This window comes from Leptonychotes weddellii, chromosome 2, assembly GCF_054177405.1.
Source record: "Leptonychotes weddellii isolate Sample4059 chromosome 2, ASM5417740v2, whole genome shotgun sequence".
NCBI lineage: Eukaryota > Metazoa > Chordata > Mammalia > Carnivora > Phocidae > Leptonychotes > Leptonychotes weddellii.
Window position 1 is genome coordinate 147,942,230 of NC_138370.1, and position 20,485 is coordinate 147,962,714.

General features: G+C 50.6%; 1 protein-coding gene across 19 annotated transcripts in view; it reads left to right on the top strand.

Moving 5' to 3' along the window:
* The window catches only part of APBB2 (amyloid beta precursor protein binding family B member 2), a 380,935-nt gene that overhangs the window by 332,893 nt on the left and 27,557 nt on the right, over positions 1-20,485 (top strand). For 14 of the 19 annotated variants that reach the window (XM_081813013.1, XM_081813017.1, XM_081813015.1 and 11 more), the window contains 6 exons: positions 9,543-9,657; positions 11,769-11,856; positions 12,718-12,801; positions 14,480-14,595; positions 16,248-16,427; positions 19,188-20,439. In XM_081813013.1, the coding sequence (XP_081669139.1) occupies positions 9,543-9,657; positions 11,769-11,856; positions 12,718-12,801; positions 14,480-14,595; positions 16,248-16,427; positions 19,188-19,445 (841 nt within the window). In that variant the 3' untranslated portion in view covers positions 19,446-20,439. Of the gene's footprint in view, positions 1-9,542; positions 9,658-11,768; positions 11,857-12,717; positions 12,802-14,479; positions 14,596-16,247; positions 16,428-19,187; positions 20,443-20,485 lie in introns of those variants that run through there. The other 5 variants (XM_081813028.1, XM_081813022.1, XM_081813029.1 and 2 more) reach the window with 4 other exon arrangements.

A 20,485-nucleotide genomic window follows, 5' to 3' on the forward strand; every position in this document is an offset into this window, starting at 1 on the left:
CAGAAGGGAATGGGGAGCACTCCGGGTCAGGAGGTTAAGTGACTTCGTCGGGGTCACCCTGGCGCCTCAGGGCAGCTCTGGGAGAGAAACTCGAAGCATTCGGCCCCCAAACCCCAAATGGCTCTGTGCCCCTCTCCCCTTCCACTCCTCTCTTCCCTGGCACATCTGATCCCTCACCCTACTGGCCCTCCCACGTCCCACCTCTGCCCTTGACTTCTGCTGCCCCTGCTCTGCCGCCTCCTCATGATGCATTTGAGGGAAAATACCAAGGTGCTAATGTTGTGACTCAATTAATAGAATATCAGAAGTTAGGAAAAACAGGTAAGGCTGTTTCCACGTCATTGTTTCTGTACATTTTTTTTACTGGGAGCAGGTGGAGCTGGAAGATGAAGACATGGGCTTTGCCAGTGTTTACTGCAAACAGTTTCCTGCATTTGCCTGTGGTATTTTAAGCTTGATTACCTCCCCCGGTTGATATGTTGCCTCTAAACTCAGCTGGCATCTCTTGGCTTCATCGTAACGTGGCTCAAAATACACGCTTCTGTGTGACAGAGCTCAGCTAAAATAAGCCCCGAAAGGCTATTCGTTGCAGCCGAGTTGGGGAATAAGATGAGATGTCAGTGCTCAGAGTCGCTGTTAACGGGACTGTTTCATTTCGTGGATGCCGTGTGAATGCTAACGTGTTGTTTCTGCTCTGTTCCCTCATGCCTGCCCGGATTCAGAGAGAGGTAACCAACCGATTTTCACTTCTCCCTCCTCGTCGGTGTCTTAAGTGTCTGGCAAAGCTCACTTGCTTTCTCCATGCCGTGTTGCCACTGCGAAAGCCATCATTGTCTTTGAGAGGCATAACTTTGTTCTCTTTAACCTTTTATCATCATCATTCTTATGTGTCCTCATTTAAAACAGAGTATGGAATTGCATCTGGGTCCCTGACCCCACATTGCCTTTGACCCTGTTTGGGGACAGTGATGGGCAGGGTGATTAGGTGTAGCTGGAATGTGGCCACTCTCACTAATGGCTGGGAGGCATCGAATCCACATGCTGGGGAGGAAGTGTGATTAGAAATATTAAAGTTGCGTCAGGCTTTTTGTGCTCCTTGAAGAGTTCATAATAGGACTTGATTAAGTTATATATTCTCTAGAGTTTCATTGGGGAGGGTTGGCTCTAGGCTAACAGCCGGAAGGACTGAGTCCATTTCAATCTCGATTATTAGCCAAAAGATACGGAATTCTTCTCCTCCTTTCCCACATCTAGATGAGCATAACTATGGAAAGGATACGACTCTGAAGCGAAAGGCAGGCATTTGTACCTCCGATGTGTGTGTTTCTGGCGCTCCGAACGTCAGCCTGTCCAGTTGGTTGACTGGGGGCTTTAAGCTCCACTCTTCCACAGCTTTAACAGTTAGGTAAAGCTCCATTTTTTGATGGAGAAAGGAAGTTTTGAAACTCCTCTTTTTGAAAGAATGGTCATGATTACTGCTTGGCAAAGTGAAGAGAGACAAGCAGTCGCCTGCTTGTGTTGGGGTCCATTTCGGGTGAACTCCTGCCCAGTTGGAGTCAAGCCGTCTCCATTGGCGGTGGCCATTTTCCCTCCTCAGGATAAGCTGATTTCCGTGCTCAGTGGTGAGGAGGGGAAAGGGAGACAGCATTGACTGGGTGGGTAACACTTCCAGGGATCAGTCTTCCCGAGGGTATGGTTAGGAGAATTTGCAAACTTGATTGACTCGTTCATTACCTTTGAGGAGGCTTTAGCCTCTCTGGAAGGGGTGGAAGCGTCCAGAGGATGAGGAATGTGAGCTCCCTCATCTTAAATAATGAGAGGTCCTGTCTGAGCCAATGGTGAGAATATTTTCAGATGTTTCAGAAATTTCTCCCCTCTGTATTTATTCCGGTCTCCTCCCTGGGGAGAGGTCACTCTGAATATTAAATTAACAGCAAGACTCTGTTCTCGAGAGGGCTACGAATTCTGGTCTGCCAAGGCCACCTGGATTATTTGCAGGTAGAATTTCTAATCTGTTTACACAGCTTATGTGTCTCCCAGAAGCGCCTGGTGAAGGATTCCCTGTGGAGAATGTGTGTTTACCCAGGTGATGAGTTACTGGGATGCCCTCTGAAGGGGCGCTTAGCATCTGCTTCAGCTTGCAAAGGAGAAAGTGAGTTGAGTTGACAAAGCTAGAGCGTGAGCTTTGTGAGGTTAGTGCCTACTGACATGCCACTGGGTAAAACTAAAAAAACAAAAGCAGAACAAAACAAAAAATCAAGTGTGTGTGTTATACATTCTGGATTGACCGTCTAGGAAGACGACTTTCTCATCTCCTTTCTTCCTCTTCTCTCCTCCCACCCCCAAAATGAGATTGTCAGAGTACAATCAGAAGGTCAGAGCAGTTAGGCAAAGAAGAGCAAACAGTCTTGAGAATAGGATTCCTTCTCCCTCCAGACCCTGTGCAGGTAAAACAAAGTGGAGATAAAGCGCTCTGTCAGAAAGGACTAGAAATGTAATGTTTGGGTCAGATGTGTTTGTTGCCGTTTGTCCTTACTTGCGTGTGCGTCCTGTCCTCTGCAGTAGTAACGGCTGTGGTGGCTTACACCTTCTACAGAAAGATGAGCCGGGAAGAAAGGGTCTGAAGGTACATTTCAGCGAGTCTCAATATAATTCATACGAATGCAAATATTTACTAAACATCTCTCATGGATAAGGAGACAGAATGTCAAAGGGGGCCTTTTTTCTTTTGACTTTTTCCTCATTGATAATGACAACTACCATTAACCGAATGCCTGTCATGTGCTAGCCTTCACAAATTCCCAGCATCAGACAGCACGGATTTGACGTGAGCAAACACGGATTATGTGGAAGACATTGTCTTTTTGTGGCGCCTGGGTAAGGAACGCTAGCAGAGGAGATTTGGTGAGAGTCTGAATGGAGGGGAGGCTCCTAGAAAAGAGCGCACAGAGTTCCTCCCAGGCAAGCCTGGGCTGTCCTGCAACTGACGGGGTCCGCTCCTTCTGGGCTGCTTCAGAAGGCAAAGCTTGATCCCACAAGCCGAAGTTGCAGGAGGCAAGTTGCAGTTCATCATTTAGAAAAAACTATATATTTTGGCTCACCAGGAGCATTCCTGCAGTGGAACAGGCTGATTCGTTAAGTAAATAAGATTTCATATCACTGAAATATTCTAGGTCCCACATCTCTGGGCTCCTGTGGACAGGGCTTTGAAATGTTCGCCTGGCTAACTCCACTAAGAGGTCTGTAGGTGCCACATAAATTCCTTTCCAGGAGAGAGAAACAAAAGCAAATTCCATTTATGTAAGGGGGTTGCAGGGTAGAGATCTAGGGAAAGGGTGAATAGTTCTGTCTTGGCTCTTTTTTAATAGAACCCATTTGAATAAAGAATCTTTCTTCATTCATTCCCTAAAGATGGATTAAGCCCCTACAGGGCGGTTAAAATGCTGTTCAACTGAGAACAATGAAAGCATTCTTTTGTCCTTTTTCCTTGCCATTAAGAAATTTGAGGCTGTCGTGTAAGATGTCTTAGCACTGACATTTTTCCCTGACAGAACTGGAGGCTGGTCCTCTGGGGGAATAATTACCAGGGAGAACAGCAAAAGGATAGGAACAGAGAAAGTGGGAAACACAAGGGCTCAGTAAACAAATGGCAAAAGGTAGTTGATTCCTGGTGCTCACTTCTGTGAGAGTTTAAGGAAGGGACACAGAGAGGTACAGCTAGAAACCTTCCACTTCCTGGTTTTTAAAGGAGACACAGTGATCCCCGTGACTGCAAGAAATAAGTGGGGCACGGCTCCGTGTGTGGGGAGCAAGGGGGGACTGGACCAGAGCCTCTTTGAGCAAACGGCTTCTCATCCAGCGTTGTAAAGGGAGCAAGCCAGAGCAAAGGACAAACGTGGTCCTTGCTGCTGAGTGTCAGACAGAATGTCTCAGACAGGCATCTAGAAGAACGTGTTGGAAAAAAATAGGAGCTGTGTTCTGACTGGACCTCAGAGATCATTTGGGCCAGCTTTGTGGGTTGAAAGGAACACACTGAAGCCCGGGAGGAGGCACGACCATTGGGATGCCTGGTCAACCGGGGGAAGGCGTACGGGCCCATCTGAGCCCATCTGAGCTGAGCTGTGGGAGCCAGGTAGCTGCAGCCCCAGGGCTCCTGGCGGCGCTGAGGAAAGAAGTGGTGGGCAGGAGAGCGTGGAGGGCTCTGTAGGCGAAGGTTCCTAAAACGCCCCGGCAGCAGGCCGACCCTCACCCTCACACAGTTTCAGAGCCACCGCGGGCGCCGCCTGGCTGTGTGATGCTCCGTGGCACATGGTGTTTTCCTCCCAAATTCACATGTGTGGCCCTAAACTGGCCGCAGCCTTTTAGGTTTGCAGTCTGTCGGGAACACTGTAGCTGTGGAGGTTTCTCGTCCCGCTCAGAATACAGGAAGATCTCTAGAAAAGGTCAGATTGCTCTTACATGTTAGCCTGGAGGTCTTACAGAATCCTGACACTGATTGGAAAAATTCTCTCTGAAAGGCTGAGTTGGGCAACGTTTTGATCGTTGTTGAAACTGGATGATGGGACATGGGGACCGTCCTCTCTACTTCTGTGTGTATTTGAGAGGTCCCAGAATGAGAAGTTTAGGGGGGAAAAAATAGGCAGATGTACTGTGTTCTTGTAACTCCCACACTCCTCAGTCTCCTGAAGCTGGGACCCAAGCTCCCCCCTCCGGGGAAGAGACCCAGGAGGCCAAGGTCACCACAGATCTCCCTCCCCTCCTGTGGCTAAGACCAAATGGCCGGTCTCCTGCCACACGGCCTCCACAGCCAGCCCTGGGGTTTTCTCCTGAAACCCTCTTTTTTTGATGCCTTTGGAACCAGCCTGTCCCCGACGCTCTTTCTCTACCCTTTCATTGGGCCCTCTGCCTCTACTAGGCCTTTAAATGCCTCTCTTTTCCGGTCCAGGCCTCATTTTGTCTTTTCTCATTCTCTACGCTCTCATCTGCTGCCCTGACTGCAGCTGTCCCCCGGGTCCGTGTCTCCAGCCCAGACCACAGGCCCGAGCTCACAGACCAAGTGTCCACGTGCTTGGTGGGCCCTGCCATCGGGGTGGCCCTCAGGCACCTGGCACTCGTGAGCTTCCTTCACCAAATCCCCCCCCTCCTCCCGGCCCCATCGCGAGGGCACTGACTTGGCCCAGCAGGGACCCGCGAGTTATTCTGGGTTCTCCCTCCCATCTGCCACATCCATCCTTCCAGTCCCTCCTTTCCCTGTGTCTCCTCTACCCTGTTGTCCCAGATGCTAACTTAGCCTGCTCCGGGCTCATCGTCTCACCTGGACACTGAGCAGCAACCGCCCCCGTGGGCGCCTCCCTCGACCCACATTATCCTACCCAAAGAAACTTTTTAAAGCACATGTTATACGGGGTCACGTGCCGTATCACAAGGCTCAGAGGGCCAGGTGGCTGCCAGGGCACAGATGCAGCCTCCCCGCGGTCCCACCTTGGCCCCTCGCCCCCGGGCCTCAGCGTCTGCATAGGACCACAGTTCTCCCGAACACTCTGTGGACTCTCTTACCTCCGTGCCTTTGCTCTGCTCACTGAACCTTCTCTGAACCATCCACTGCCCTTCTCACCCTGCTGAGGTCCTTATGATACTTAAGGATGCACCTCCAATCTCACTGGGCACCTGTATCCTTAGTGGGCTTCCCAGGCTGAACCTTGTCTGTGTTTGCCTGGCACGTAATAGTGGCTCAGAAGGCATCTGTGGAAGGGAAGGGAATTTTTTTTTTAAATGTAAGTCTTTAATCGTATCTAGTTTAGTGAGAATATAAAGCCTACTGGCAGCTCTCTTAGTCCGATGGCTGTTTTAAAAAATTATGACAAACAGTGGCTCAAAGCAACACGGATTTATTCTCCTACGGTTCTGGAGATCAGAAATCTAAAATGAGTGTCCCCGGTGTAATCACGCATCAGCAGGGCTAAAGACTCCCGAGAAAAGCCGTTTCCTTGCCTTTTCCAGCTTTCAGAGGCTGCCTGCTTTCCTTGGCTGGCGGCCCCTGCTCCCATTTTGTCCCTTAGGAGCCAAGTCCTTCTTTCCCTTGTAATTGTGTTGGGCCCAGCCAGAGAATTCAGGATAACAGCCCCATCTCAAGATCTTTAATGTAATCACCTTTTGCCATGTGAGGTGACCCATTCACAGATTCTAGGAATTAGGCTGTGAACATCTTAGAAGGGTCCTCATTCTGTCTCCTAGAGCAGCCTTTTTCAGAAATGAGGTGCCGAGCTTTTGAAACACCAGTTAAGCAATGTTTGGGTTTCATTCTGAATAAGGATGAAATTAGATCAGCCATGCATTTCATTGCACACAAAGGAAGTTGTTCAACTTGCCTCTGCCCCAGGTCTGAAAGAAAGGACTCGCTGCCTCTTCCAGATCCCCGTGTGGGGTGTTTAGCGTGGCTCGGGACAGGTCTCGGGGGAATCACATAAGAGAGACGTGCCAGTCGCTTGACCTCCACAGTGAGGCGAGAACTCCTGTTTTTTCCTGGGAAGCCGATGAAAGCCCTGGAGGGCTAGTTGCAGGACTCACTCGCTGTCAGGAACTGACAGATTCCTACCTCCCTGATCTATGAGCCTGGTACCTGAGCGGCGACAGGAAAAGACAAAGCTGTAAAAAAGAATTGTCAGAATCCCCCAGACAAAGCCTGCGGCCGCCAAGCTCCTCCTTTGGGAAGATGTGGGTTCCAGGTTGTTGCCTTAGGCATTAATCGCTTTCCCTGGAGCCAGAAGAAAATGAAGATTAATAATAATAATTTTTTTTAAAAAATTACTCCTCAGGGGCCGCGTATGAAAGAACAGAGGGCACAGAGCTGCAGTTTGATACGATGATCCATGGCTTCTAGATCAGGGCTGGTTCCATCTCCCGGATGGTAACCTTGCAGGCTGGCCGGCAGTCCCGAAGAGCAGGCTCGGTCTTGGAAGCTTACCTCATCGAATGTCAGAGCTGGACAGGAACCTTGGAAATCATGTTTCTCAACTCTCTCACTTGGAGATGAGGTTAGACTCCGTTGCCCAAGGTTGTGTAGCTCAGTGGACTCAGGAATGAGATAAGAACAAAAAGGAAGGAGGGTGTGACAAGCTCTTACTTATCCTTTGTGCTGCAGAATTAAATACTGTAAGTGTTTAGACACAAGCAAGGTCCTGGGGCCCAGCGGGCCAAGCAGGCTTTTGAGCTGGATGGACCATACAGAGTGGATGGGGCAGGGTCTGTCAGATAGTTTGAGGAGACCAGGGAGGGGTCACCAAGCGAGGGGAGATACCATGAGTGGAGACCTGCCTTTCCAGAACAGAGGGGAGAGCTCCGTGGTTGGAATAAGGGTGCTGGAAGAGTAGGTGGGACAAATTCTGGAACTCTAGAAATCCAGACAGGTTTTGGACTTCATGTGGGTGATCATAGACCCAAAGAGATTTGGCCTCAGAAAAATGGCAGCTGAACATAGAATTTTGAAGGAAGATGCTTGTGTGTGGTGAGACACCACATATATTCCTTTAGGATCCATCTAGGAAAGAAGAATCCAGAGAGTTGGGGGCCAGAAACAGGGCTTTCCTTGAGCGTGGTCTCCAGAGGGGAGGCCTTCTTTCATTTCCTTTTTAAATAATATGTTGTCTTGATGGTGGTTGAGACTAGAATGGGAAGGCCTTAGGAACACAGTGTAGAACAAGACTGTGCTCACCCCTGAGTCTGGACCCAGCTCCTCGCCCAGACCTACCCCCCTCAGCCCACAGTCCTGAAGACTGTTGGCACCTCTGGGGCGCCTGGGTGGCTCAGTTGGTTAAGCGACTGCCTTCGGCTCAGGTCATGATCCTGGAGTCCCGGGATCGAGTCCCGCATCGGGCTCCCTGCTCAGCAGGGAGTCTGCTTCTCCCTCTGACCCTCCTCCCTCTCATGCTCTCTGTCTCTCATTGTCTCTCTCGCAAATAAATAAAATCTTAAAAAAAAAATTTATAAAAAAAGACTGTTGGCACCTCTGACCAAGAGCCAGCTTACCCGCAGGAAATTGGGATGCAGCCCCTATTCCTAAAGGAGGAAGGAGCACTCGGTTAGTATTTGTATGGCCAGGCCCAGACTGGGTACTGGGGGTAACTGCGGTCCAGATCATCTTCACAGAGCTTCAAGGCGTCGGGAATACAAACTCATAAACATACTGACGTACCCGGTGGTGAGGGCAGTGTGTCCGGCTTGCCATGGCATCGCTGGGAAGGATGCCCGCCCAGCTCTGAGTCCCGCACCGCGACAAGGGCGAAAAGACAGTGCGAGCACACGTAGGGAGAATGCCTGAGAGGTGGTAGGGCTGCAAGGGAGGATGAGTTCAGGATCTTTTCAGGAGGTAAAACAGGCCAAACGTGGGGAGTTGGGGGGAGGATGGGGGAGGCTGGAAGGCCTCTGGGTTCTAGCCTGGAGGACACCAACCGAGATAGAGGATGAGGAAGGAGAGGGTTGCGGGGGGAGCAGGTATTGAAGCAGGTGTGGACAGGCTGAGGCTGAAGTGCCCTGACCTGCAGCCGGGCTTGGGGAGCCCCACCGCGCATGGCACGCGACACGGGGCAGGCTGACCTCCTCCGTCTTCACGATGGCAAGATCCCTATGCCTCCCCAAAGAAGCCAAGGATACCTTGAGGAAAGTGGTTATCATCGTCTGAACAGACCGCCAGTTCTTTTCGTTAAGAGGAATCCTTAAAAGCCCATTCATCTGCGGTGATGTTTACAGTGTCCTGGCTTAAGCAACATCTACAAAGAAATCTTTGTGATCCAGATGGGTAGACCCGGGCATGTATTCTTCTTAAACACTTTGATCTTTAAACCACTGTCCTCCGATAATACGGTGAGAACTTGAGTCGTACGGCCCGGGTACCGTCCCAGTCATTATCCCTGTCTTCGGTCAAGCAGATGCTCGAGTCCAGCGCCAGACACCCACTCCCCGAGGTATGTGAGCTCTCAGCTCTCAGCAGAGAGGGAGCCGCCACTGTCCCCCTGAGCTCTGGAGTGGAGCGCCACTGGACGGGGTCAAATGCCTTTGATGGGATCTCAGTCTGTGCTGCGTCCTTGGGCAGGCCACCCGGGGACCACCCGTCCCCTCGCTCCAGCGGCTGGGGGTCTGCTCATTCTCCGGGCACGTTTACACATCAGAGCCTCTCATTCTGCCCCCACTGCGCCACCACGCTTGTCACAGTTCTCTTCTATAATCACAGTATTTGTTGTTACTCGAGATAGAAGGCTCATAAAAAATACCGGTTTTTGTTAGGGGCTGTAAGAGATTCCAGGAGCTCAGGGCCCTGACTTTGGGAAACATTGTAGTTATTTTACTCAGCAACGAATTCTCAAATCCATGGAGTTGTCCCTCTGTTTTTTAGGTAGCTGTTGAAGTTTGAATTTTGTTTTTAACCATCACATACATACTCTGTTTACCGCTGACCTGCTGGCTGCTTGCTCAGCTAACACTTGTAACTAGAACGTGTGCTGTTAGAGGTTCCTTTTCTAATGCACTGATAAATGTTGTTTGCACAGAGATTTTGCTTATGTAGCAAGAGACAAAGATACAAGAATTTTGAAATGTCATGTGTTTCGATGTGACACACCAGCAAAAGCCATCGCCACAAGTCTCCACGAAATCTGTTCCAAGGTAAGGTGGGTCAGGACGCAGTGGTGCGTCTCTCTGTCTTTTCTCGCCGCCTGAGCAGGGAAGCAGGTGTGGTCTGGGTCTCACGCTGGTGACGTTCTGCGGCTTAGGCAGAGTCACGGAGCCTCAGAGCCTCAGAATGAGGACAGGCAGCTGGGCATCGCCGGACCTGCCCCCCCTCCTTCCCTCCAGCAGAGCAGTCCTGACAGAAACATCCCCATCCTCTGCCTGGGACCTCTGTTGACCTCCATTAACAGGGTCTTGTAGTTTTCAGGAGACTGTGCTATTAATCAGCAGCTCTGGCTGTTCTAGAGTTCATCCTTGCGTAGATCTGAAATCACCCTCTCTAGAATCTCCACGTAGTTACGTGAGATGTGTGATCTATAGCAACAGAGAAAGATTCCTCCATTTTAGTCTCTTTGCCCGGCCAGCCCTTTAGTGTTTGAAGACATCTGAAGCTGCTGGCTGTTCCTGTACGTTTGGGGGTGCTAGATAGCTCTCTGTCCAGTCTTCCTGCTCCTGTCTTCCTCCTTTCTCCAGAAGCCCCATCTCTTTTGGGTCCCAAGGTTACGAGGCTCCTACCCCTCTTCTCCTGCATACTCTAGTGGGGTCCCCCTGAAGGAACACAGTGTCCCATGGGCGAGCCAGTGGAGAAAAGACCACGGGCCACTCTGTCCCTTGACCTCCAAGGAGTACAGTACAGGGGTGATTGATGTTTTTAGCAACCACATCACCTGCCGGCTTGTGTTCAAATAGCTGTTGGCCAGATCCCCAGGGCGCTGTCATGGATGTCCTGCGGCCAGGCCTTTCCACTCCCCAGACTGACTTAATCTGAACATGGGACTTGGCCGTCAACTCTGCTGGATGTCACCTTTCTAGTTTGAGGCGGATGCCGAGACGCGGCCTCGTGACAGTGCTCCCTCAGCTCCCTGCCCAGGCTGTAGCCCGGTGTCTGAGCAGCAGAAGCAAAGCAGGTGCCAGCCACGTTTCCTAAGGGATGGGTAGGAGCTGGGACCGGTCTGCTGCTCTAATCCCGGCGACCACCCTCTATCCCACTCTGGCGTCGACAGGCCCGTGCAGCGCGCTTCCTCCTTGTCCCTGCCTTCATTCAGTCACGGCAGCCGATAGCTCGGAACGCCATTTACGTGCCAGGTACTGTTCTGAGAACACAGCAGAGACTAAACGGGGGGAGAAAATCTTTGTCCTTGTGGAGCTTGTGTTCTCGTGTCAAGCCGCCAGAACACGGCCTAGCACAGAGGAAGTGCTCGGTAAAATGTACGGCTGTTGTTGGTAGCGGCCCTCTGGCCCACCGTCCCAGGCACGGACCGCGAGAGGGCTGGCGGGGGGCTCTGGGCCCGAAGCGACTTCTGTTCCACCTGGAATGCAAAGCTTGGGGCTGGGAATGAAGATGTGAGTGACTTGTGGGGTCACTGAAGGGGGGCGTTCTTTCAGTCCCTAAACCAACAGCACTGAGCGAAGAGGAGCGAAAGGTGATGCTCATGGCCCCTCGCAGCAGACCACCAATTCAGTAGACAGCTGACAGATTTGGGAACAGTCCTGATAGCAGCGAATATTTCCGAGCGCTGACACTGAATCCTCAGAACTGACATAACATTATCACTGGGGACGTAAATACTAGGATTCCCAGGTGCGAAGAAGAAATGAGGCACAAGACGTTGGGTGACTGGCCCAAGGTCACACAGCTAGTATGTAGCGAAGGTGGGATTTGAACCTACAAACACTATCCCCAGAGCCCTGAAAAGAGTGTTCAGCATTCAGGAGCAATGGGAAAAGTCCGTTGCTGTGGGCAACCGTGGGCCAGCAGAGGGTATCTGTTTGGGTTGTTTCACTAGAGGCGGGAGCCTGCTGAATGGAGGAATCATTTCCGAGCAGTCAGGAGACTGCAACTCGGAGGGATAGTCCCTCGCCTGTTACCCCTGGGGAAAGGAGCATAGTTCTCAAAACAGCTCAGCGATACAGGGGTGGGAAGTCAGGCCGTAGACTAAAGCCTGTTTGACTCGGAAGCCAGGTCAGCTCAGACCCTCGCCTGGCGGGAATAGCTGAAGACATGGGGTCTGTAGCCACGGACCGCAGGTGTGTTTTCTCTTCTTCAGATTATGGCCGAACGGAAGAATGCCAAAGCCCTGGCCTGCAGCTCCTTACAGGAAAGAGCCAATGCGAACCTCGACGTGCCCTTACAAGGTAGGTCAGCGGCGGCCACTCTCCTCATGCTGGCGCCGTCCCGCGGTCCGTCCTAGTCAGAGCCAGAGGCCCTTCCCTGCTTCCTGAGAAGCCATGCTCAAGCCAACAGATGCTCGCTGAGCAAGCACCAGGGGTCCTCCTGGGCACAGAGTTAATGTTGTGTCAATAGGATGAGGCACAAAAGGCCAGGATGAGTCTTCTTGTTCCTGGACAAGATGAAAGAATATTACCTTTAGTGGTTTTGTAACTCAGGTACAGCGTGGGATAAGAACCAGCTAGTTTAAAAATATATGGGTTGATGTGGGGAAAAAAAATGTTGTTCTTAAGTATAATGATGAATGTTAAGCAGACTTACTCTGGTGATTGTTTTTGCAATATATGCAAATATCAAGTCACCGTGTTGTACACCTGAAACACAGAATGCTCTCTGTCAGGACGGTTATACCTCTGTCGTGAAATAAAAATACAGATATTTGGGGGGATTCTGTGTAGTTCCTCCTCGTGCCTCTGTGCCCTGAGTGATGAAGTCTTCCCTGGGCATCAAGCAGGCCATCAGAAGCCGGTGTTCAGCATGTGTCAGATGGTGGCGGCTCGAATGCACGCGGTGCCCTCGGCGCTCCCCCGCGCCTCCCCTGCCAGAAGGGAAGGCTGACCGGGATTTCGGTGGGCTGGGGGGGCCCCGGCGTCTGCTGGGAGAGAGGCTCTTCTCCCAGCACGGGAGCTGCCTCTTCCTCTGGAAGCGGGGCGCCGTGGCGCAGGGGAGGGGGGCCCCGGGCCGTCCAGACCATACGCAGAGCGGCGGCTGTGTAGACGTGTGTGCTGGAACCATGGCGAAAGATCTGTTGCTTTTGTTCTCTGTAGTAGATTTTCCGACACCAAAGACTGAGCTGGTGCAGAGGTTCCACGTGTGGTACTTGGGCATGTTACCCGTCGACAAGCCAGTCGGTACGTGCAGCACTTACGTCCTTTCCCTGTGCGAGTGTTCGGGAGCCCGTGGGGGGAGCCCCCCCTGCCCGGAGGGTGGGGGCTGTTCTGTCCCCTTTCCTGGTCTTGAATCAGGCCCCTGCCCTGTGAGCAGCCACAGCACGTAAACGGTCCTGATCAGAAGAGCAGTAGGGGACAGGCTAAGCTGCTCGGTCATCTTGTCCGCAGAACGGAGGGACTCGAACGAGGCAGACACATAGTTCTCATTCACGCAGCTGTCCCGAGACGCGTGATCCAGGGCTCTGGAGGGCTCTGCTCTTCTCGGAGGGAGCTTCTGTCTCTGGGGCCGGGGTGCCTGCTCTGGTCCTTGTTGACCACTGGGCAGGGGGAAAAGGCTGAGGGAGCCCTTGTGCTTTCCTTTTCAGGGGTGACCCCAAAGCAGCACAGCCCGCAGTCAACTCCCATCCCAGGGGTTAGAACTTACCAAGCTGACAGGAGGCTGGGAGATGGAGCCTTTCCCTGGGTAGAAAAGGCTGAGGAGAAATCAGAACCCTCATGCCCTGCTTGGGAGAAATGGTACAGCTGCTTTGGAAAAAAGTCCGGCAGGTCAAACACACAGTTACCACTGGACTCAGCAGTTCTGCTCCTGGGCATATCCCCAAGCGAAATTAAAACATCCGTCCACACAAACATTCGCAGCTACACTTATTCATCATAGTCAGAAAGTGGGAACAAATGTCCGTCAACTGACAAAACAGATTAATCAAATGTGATCCTGCCAAAAAATAAAATAAAACTGTGATGCCGCCATACCGTGTAATTTTATTTGGTGGTAAAGAGGCATCAAGTACTGACATGTGCTACGACATGGATCAGCCGAGAAGGCAGGATGCCGCACGACAGCAGCCAGAAACAAAGAACCACGTACTGTGTGATTCCATGTGTACGAAACGTCAAGAAGAGACAGCCCTCTGGAGATAGAAATTGAATCAGTAATTGCCTAGGACCAGGGGGCTGGGAAGAACTAGATGGTGACCCCGAAAATGTACAGGGTTTCTTCTCGGGGTGATAAAAATGTTCTAAAATTGATTGTGGTGATGGTTGCACCACTCTGTGAACACACTATAAACTCGCACGTGGTACCCTTCAGATGAGTAAACCGTATGTGACTGAGGGCTCAGTAGAATCGCTCTCCCACCCCCACCCCCCCACGCACTGCCAGCACTCAGCCGGAGGGCCCCTTGCACAGCGCATCCTGCTCACGTACAAGGCCTTCCGCACTTGGCCTCGTTTAAGTGGCGAAGTAAGGTGGAGGAAGATTGGGGTATTCTAGCGAGTGCTGGCTTCTGTTCCGTTCCTCTTCCCAAGGCTCCTTGCTTAGGAAGAGGTAACATTTGTTTAAGTACTATCTGTATACTCGGGGCTAGGGACTCTTTGGAGAGAAAGTAGCACCGTGGTCCAGTTAGACTGGACATCACCCACTACACCTCTCCAGGGGTTCTCATGACCCTTCTTTCTGTTGAAAAAGCTGGCATTTTTTTTTTCTTTTAAGCAATGAAATGCTCAAAATGTCTTCTGGGGCTACAAAAAAAAAGAAAAAAGATCAGTTTGGGTGTAGCTGCTACTGGGTGATTTGGGCCCACGCTGGAGAGTGATAAATGGCTTTAGGACCTTGTTCAGCAATCTGTTCCATCCACAGGAATGGATACTCTGAACAATGCCATAGAAAATCTTATGACCTCATCCAACAAGGAGGATTGGCCGTCGGTGAACATGAATGTGGCAGATGCTACTGTGACCGTCATCAGTGAAAAGGTAAGCAGGATCAGACATGGGGTTGGTCTGTGTGGGTTACGGTAATCTCCCGTGAAACACAGACACGTAGCCAAGGCTTGACCTTTGGGGGGGGGGGCAGGGGGAGGGGTGGTTATGCTTAATTGTGAGTAAGATGCCTACATTTTTAAAAAAACAGCTTTTTTTCCTGCCTTTGTGTCTGGATCTCTGCATCACTGTGCTTTTCTTTGAACTAAGAAGCTTCTCTCCTGGTGCTCCCAATTCTTTCTTCCTCTTGCGCCCCAGAGATGGAAATCATTTGCTAGAGGTACCTGTATGACACCGTCAGTCACTCCTTGTAGGGTTTGGTTTTCTGGCTACTCTCCAGGCTTCAGTGTGGACCGGGCTCTTTGTCTGGAGTTGGGGCGCAGGAGCTGCTTCGGTTGTGGGAGGTCCTGGGGTTTGTTCTGTCAGGAGCAGCAGGGGCTGATGGTCATTGAGAGAGGCCAGCATTAGCCTCAGACCAGACTGTCCCAATCGAATAAGTGTCTGTGGTCACAACAGCTAGAAGCAGCAAGCTCAGGATTCAGTCCAGCAGTCTGCTCCAGACTCCTGACCACTTTTCAATTCTCCCTCTGTGAGGCACCTGTCATGGAAAGACCCCAAGGCATTGGCGTACTCTTGATTCTGTCCACGGGGAGCTCACTTTTGAGCCCAATGCACCTTCGCAGAAGGAGTTAGGAGTCAGATGCTCACTGACCCTGCCTCTCAGCCTGCCAGGCTGGATCTTCTTAAGTCTTTAAACGTGTCACGCCCTTTTCTCCCTCAGCATCTGCAAGTGCTGCTCCCTCTGTGCCCACCCCCACCCCCCCGCCCAACCCTTACCCGGATCTCAGCCTAAACCTCCTAAACATCGTTTCTCCCAAGAAAACTTCATGGCGCCTCAGGCTCCTTTCATTTGCTATAAAAGAATTCTGTAGCACCTGAGTGAATATTTAGTAAGTCAAGAGTTAATGATCCAAAAGTCAACATTCTGGATGTGTTTACTAATTCAAAAATTGCATATGGTTGCTGCAGAGGATGTGGTGTTCATAAGAATGAATTCCGAACATTTCTTTACCCTGCATCATATGGATACCATATGGACACCAGTTTGGGGAGGGGGGTAGTGATTTGGCAGCTTTTCTACACGGTTTTAGATAGAAATACGATTCAGCGTACTATTTAGCATGGGAAGGAGAACCGGACGAAAAGAGATGCCGTGGCTCATTTTCTCTTGGTGCCCTGAGGTTTCCAGTGGGTTCGCCTGGCCGAACGGGTTTTGAGCCGCCGGGTGCCCTGTATGAGCAAAGCCTACCGAGTTTGCGTGACCCCGCTGCTGCCCACTGTGGACGCCCAGGCCCGCAGTGTGGTAGCCAGAGAACAGAACACACGCAACCGCAGCGAAGTTCGGAGCAGACTAAATGTCAATGAGACGCCCGCATAGCAGGGATGGCCTCTCCAGACACATTTAGAAACTCGCCTTTCTAGAAAAATACGAGTGCTTGCTAAATCCAGGCAAGCTATATATTTTTAATGCCAGTGTCTCTCTGCTCCGCTCCGGGCTTGATTCTGCGGTTTAAGAAATGAGCCCGTTTAGTAGGACTGTTGCCCGGCTTCACAGAGAGTGGGCTGCTCAACAGCGTGTCTTGCAGAATGAAGAGGAAGTCTTGGTGGAGTGCCGCGTGCGATTCCTGTCCTTCATGGGCGTCGGGAAGGATGTCCATACGTTTGCCTTCATCATGGACACCGGGAACCAGCGCTTCGAGTGCCATGTTTTCTGGTGCGAGCCTAACGCGGGTAACGTGTCGGAGGCGGTGCAGGCCGCCTGCATGGTGAGTGGTCCCTGCGGGGCACTGCCGCGGCTCTGCGCCTCTGCTCTCGTGCTGTGTGCAGGAAATCAGTGCGGAGCTCCTCCTTTGAAGGAAAATAGGTCTCCTCTCTAAAGGGACGCTCTGCTGGGTCGCGCCCCCAGTCCTGCGGACGCGATCCATCGTGGCGAGCAGCTGGCCATCTCAGCGGCCAAGGGCGCCGACAGGAAGCCGGGCCGATGGAGCCGCATTCTGTAGGGACTCCGGTACCCCTGAGAGCAGGGATCGTCAAAGCTGCAGATTGGAGGAGTCTTAATTCTCGATCCCTGATTAACTTCAGTATACGGTCAGGAAATGTTGGGCGTGTAGGAGTTGGTGCTCTTTAGAACCAGCTTAGGACTTAAGAAATGCAGTGTGTTGAATGATTTTTATTTCACATAGTTGGTTTCAGCACGTCGGTCTTATATATTTAATTTGTATCTGTGAACTTAGTCCTTACAACGACCATTTGTAGGGTGGTTAGTTCTGTTTTATTTATGAGGAAACAGAGGCTCAGAGGAAAGGCGATAAGAGACAAAGCCTGCGTTCAGCCCCGAGTTTTTCAGGTGACACAGCCACGCTCTTTATACCACATATAGGATTTCAAACAAAAATACCTCATTCTTCATTCTGCAAATGTCCTTTGAGCATCTATGATGCTGGGCACTGAAAAAGTTCTATTTTTTTTTAAGATGTTATTTATTTATTTGACAGAGAGAGACACAGCGAGGGAGGGAACACAAGCAGGGGGGGTGGGAGTGGGAGAGGGAGAAGCAGGCTTCCCGCGGAGCAGGGAGCCCGATGCGGGGCTCGATCCCAGGACCCTGGGACCCTGACCTGAGCCGAAGGCAGACGCTTAATGACTGAGCCACCGAGGCGCCCCAAAAAAGTTCTAGAAAAACTGAGGGAACAGTATGAATGTAGGCATCAAGACCTGGGGTGGGTGCTAATTCTTAGCAGCAGCAAGTTGGATAGCTGGAACTGAGAAAAGGAGGTGACGTCATGCCAGCGTGTTTATCTTCAGCAAACATTGTTAAGCAGGAGCGATGAATTGATACTGGGTTTTAAAAGCATACTCCCCCAAAAAGAGAGACTAAAGGAGGGGATGGGTTGAAAGGACAATGGCCAGGAAGCCATTATACTGGTCCACACCTGGGTTCCGGAGGGTCTAAACCAGGAGTGTGGCAGTGGAGTAAGCAGGAGCAGATGCCTTGGGACGTGGTAGAGAATCGCCTGGCTGGGGATGAGCAATACTGAATTTGAAGCACCGATTCTTCATTTAATTCAACCCACCGTTCATGGGCTGGACTCTGGAAAGTTCGAGTGAGATCCGATCCTTGCATTACAGAGCTTAGCTACAGAGGGAGACACGTGAGCCAGTTGTGGTGTAAAAGGTGCTGTGAGTAAAAGTATAAGACCACACTGGACTGAGAGGTGGCCAGGAGGAAAAAGACGCAGAGACCCTGAAAGTCGACCAAGGTCTGACAGGGAAGGGGTAGTTCAAAGCACAACAGTAAGGGGGTTTGCTTCTTGTTTTATGCGGGGGGGGGAAACTCACACATTTTTTAGACTGAGGGAAATGAGCTAGCAAAGCTGGATTGAAATGGGGGTCATAGGGGCGCCTGGGTGGCTTAAGCATCTGCCTTCGGCTCAGGTCATGATCCCAGGGTCCTGCGATCGGGCCTGCGTCGGGCTCCCTGCTCAGCGGGGGGATCTGCTTCTCCCTCTCTCTCAAATAAATAAAATCTTTAAAAAAAAAAAGAAAAGAAAAGAAATGGGGGTCAGATATACAGTTGGGGCAAGGTCTTGGTGGTAGATTAAGAGCCTAGGGCTGGGGTTTAGCCTCCTCACTGGGTCACGGTGACTTCGAGACTAGCCAGACGCTAGGGGTCCAGGAGAAGCAGGTGGTGTTGCGGGAGGCAGTGGGAGTTCCCTGTTGTTTACACGTGGTAAACACGCAGTTGCCGGGTGAAGAATGAAGCAGAGGATGAGCTGGGCTCTAGGTGGCCAAGGCGAGGCACAGGGAAGGGAGCCAGCTGACTTAAAGGACACCTTTGAGTGGAGAGGGGAGGGAAGGAGGGAAGGCAAGAGCCGGTGCGGGGTGCTCATGGGCTGGCGTCCTTCTGCCCTCAGGCCTTTGTCAAGTGCCATGGAGCCAGGAGGCTAGTAACTCAGATCTGCCCACAAGAGAAGGGGCGGGGGGGCGCTGGGGCTGACAGAGCTGGTAGAGGGGTCCACGTGAACCCCCGAACCCAGCATGGGAGACTGAGACGGGATGAAGACAATGAAAGCATCCAGTCAAGCAAAAATGGAGGATGACTATTTAGGTATTTCATGAAATTGAAAAAGGATCGTAACAGATGGTTTTAGTCGTAAAATGAATGGCTTTCAGCCTTAATTGTACATTTTAAATGCTGGTGACAATTAAATAATTAGCTTTATCACTGGTTACAGTTTGTTTTCTGATTCCCAGACTCATTTTCTCTCTAAGAAACAATTTTTACTCATTTGCTTACGATTTTAATTGTAATAGGGCGGCCAGCTGAAGCAGCTCGGCCAATCCAGTATAAAGGCGCACTGATAACATCACACTCTTTACACTCAGATCCCAGCATTTCTGACTCAGTGGCTTTCCTCTGGAGTCCGATCTGCATGAATCTCTGTCTGAACTATCTGCGCGTGAATTTATACCATCTGAAATACCTGTGGTGTTGACCCACTCTTTTGAATCTACTTAATTTTTAGGCATCTTTTGCAGTGTGTGGTATAGGCCCAGCTGAAGATATTTTGGTGAAATTTAGGAGAGAGGGAGCCTGCCTGAAATTCATCAGGTGCAGTTTTGACTCACACTGGACACACCTCCCAGGAGAGATTCCTAGTCCAGTGCACCATGATGCGACAGCTGCCCCTTTACAGATCTGTGCTTTGGAAGTGTGTGGTCTGGGTTGTGGTGCAGACCAAGCAAGGTACCTTACACAGAGGAAACGAGAAATCCTTTCTTAGATGACTGGGTCGAAAGGGGCTAGTTCTGTAATCTCTGGGCTTTGTGACTCAAGAGTCCTACCTGGAGTTTATGCTTCCCGTGGGGAAGCATCAGCCTGTTTCACACTGTACTAAAGAACCTATTGATGTTTAAGTAGAGTTTAAAAAAATCAGCCATGGAATCAATTATTTTAAAGTGCTTGGATTAAGAAGAAACGTATTTGGTAAATTTTAACCTTCATATCTAATTTTGAAGAATTACTTATCTTCTCATTAATATAAAAGCAGGTGGATTGTGTTACATTTCTGAAGGAGGGAAACTGTCTGTGGTGCCAACAGTGCTAATGGACATTTAAAACCCATTAGGATTTAGGGGCTTCTGGCTGGCTCGGTCGGCAGAGCGTGCAACTCTTGATCTTGGGGTCGTGAATTTGAGATTACTTAAAATTTTGAAATCCATTAGGATTTAGACTTGCAGATAAAATGTATCCTGAAATCTGTACACATCCTTCTGTTTTATTAAAGCAAGAAACAGGAAAGGGAACGAACATTTCTGAACGCCTTCAGTGTTGCTAGGCCAGTTTTCGGCATTCTGCAAGGATTCCTTAATCGTAACGCCCTCTGTAAAGGTCCCAGCTTTGTGCCATTTTACATGGAAGCAACTGAGGGTGAGAGATTGAGTACCTTGCTTGGGTCATACAGTTCACATAAGTGATAGAGCCCAGATTCAGACTGTGCCCTTTCTACCGTGTTGTCTCCCAGTTAGCCATGAGCACTCACCTCATGTACAGAGTTGTACCTGTCTCCCACAAAACTCGAATATTGTCTGTCCCGATCCTTTTCCTTTTCATTAGCTCTTTGACTTTTAGGTATATTAATTACAGCCTATCCATATAGAGAACAAGTTAGAGGGTGGAGAAGGATGGCAAAAGCCACCACACCTTTGTTGAGCCGAATGATCTTTTTTTTCCCTGAGATCGAGACCTGAGCTGAGATCAAGAGTCGGATGCTTAACCGACTGAGCCACCCACGTGCCCCAAGCCTAATGATTTTTTTTTTTT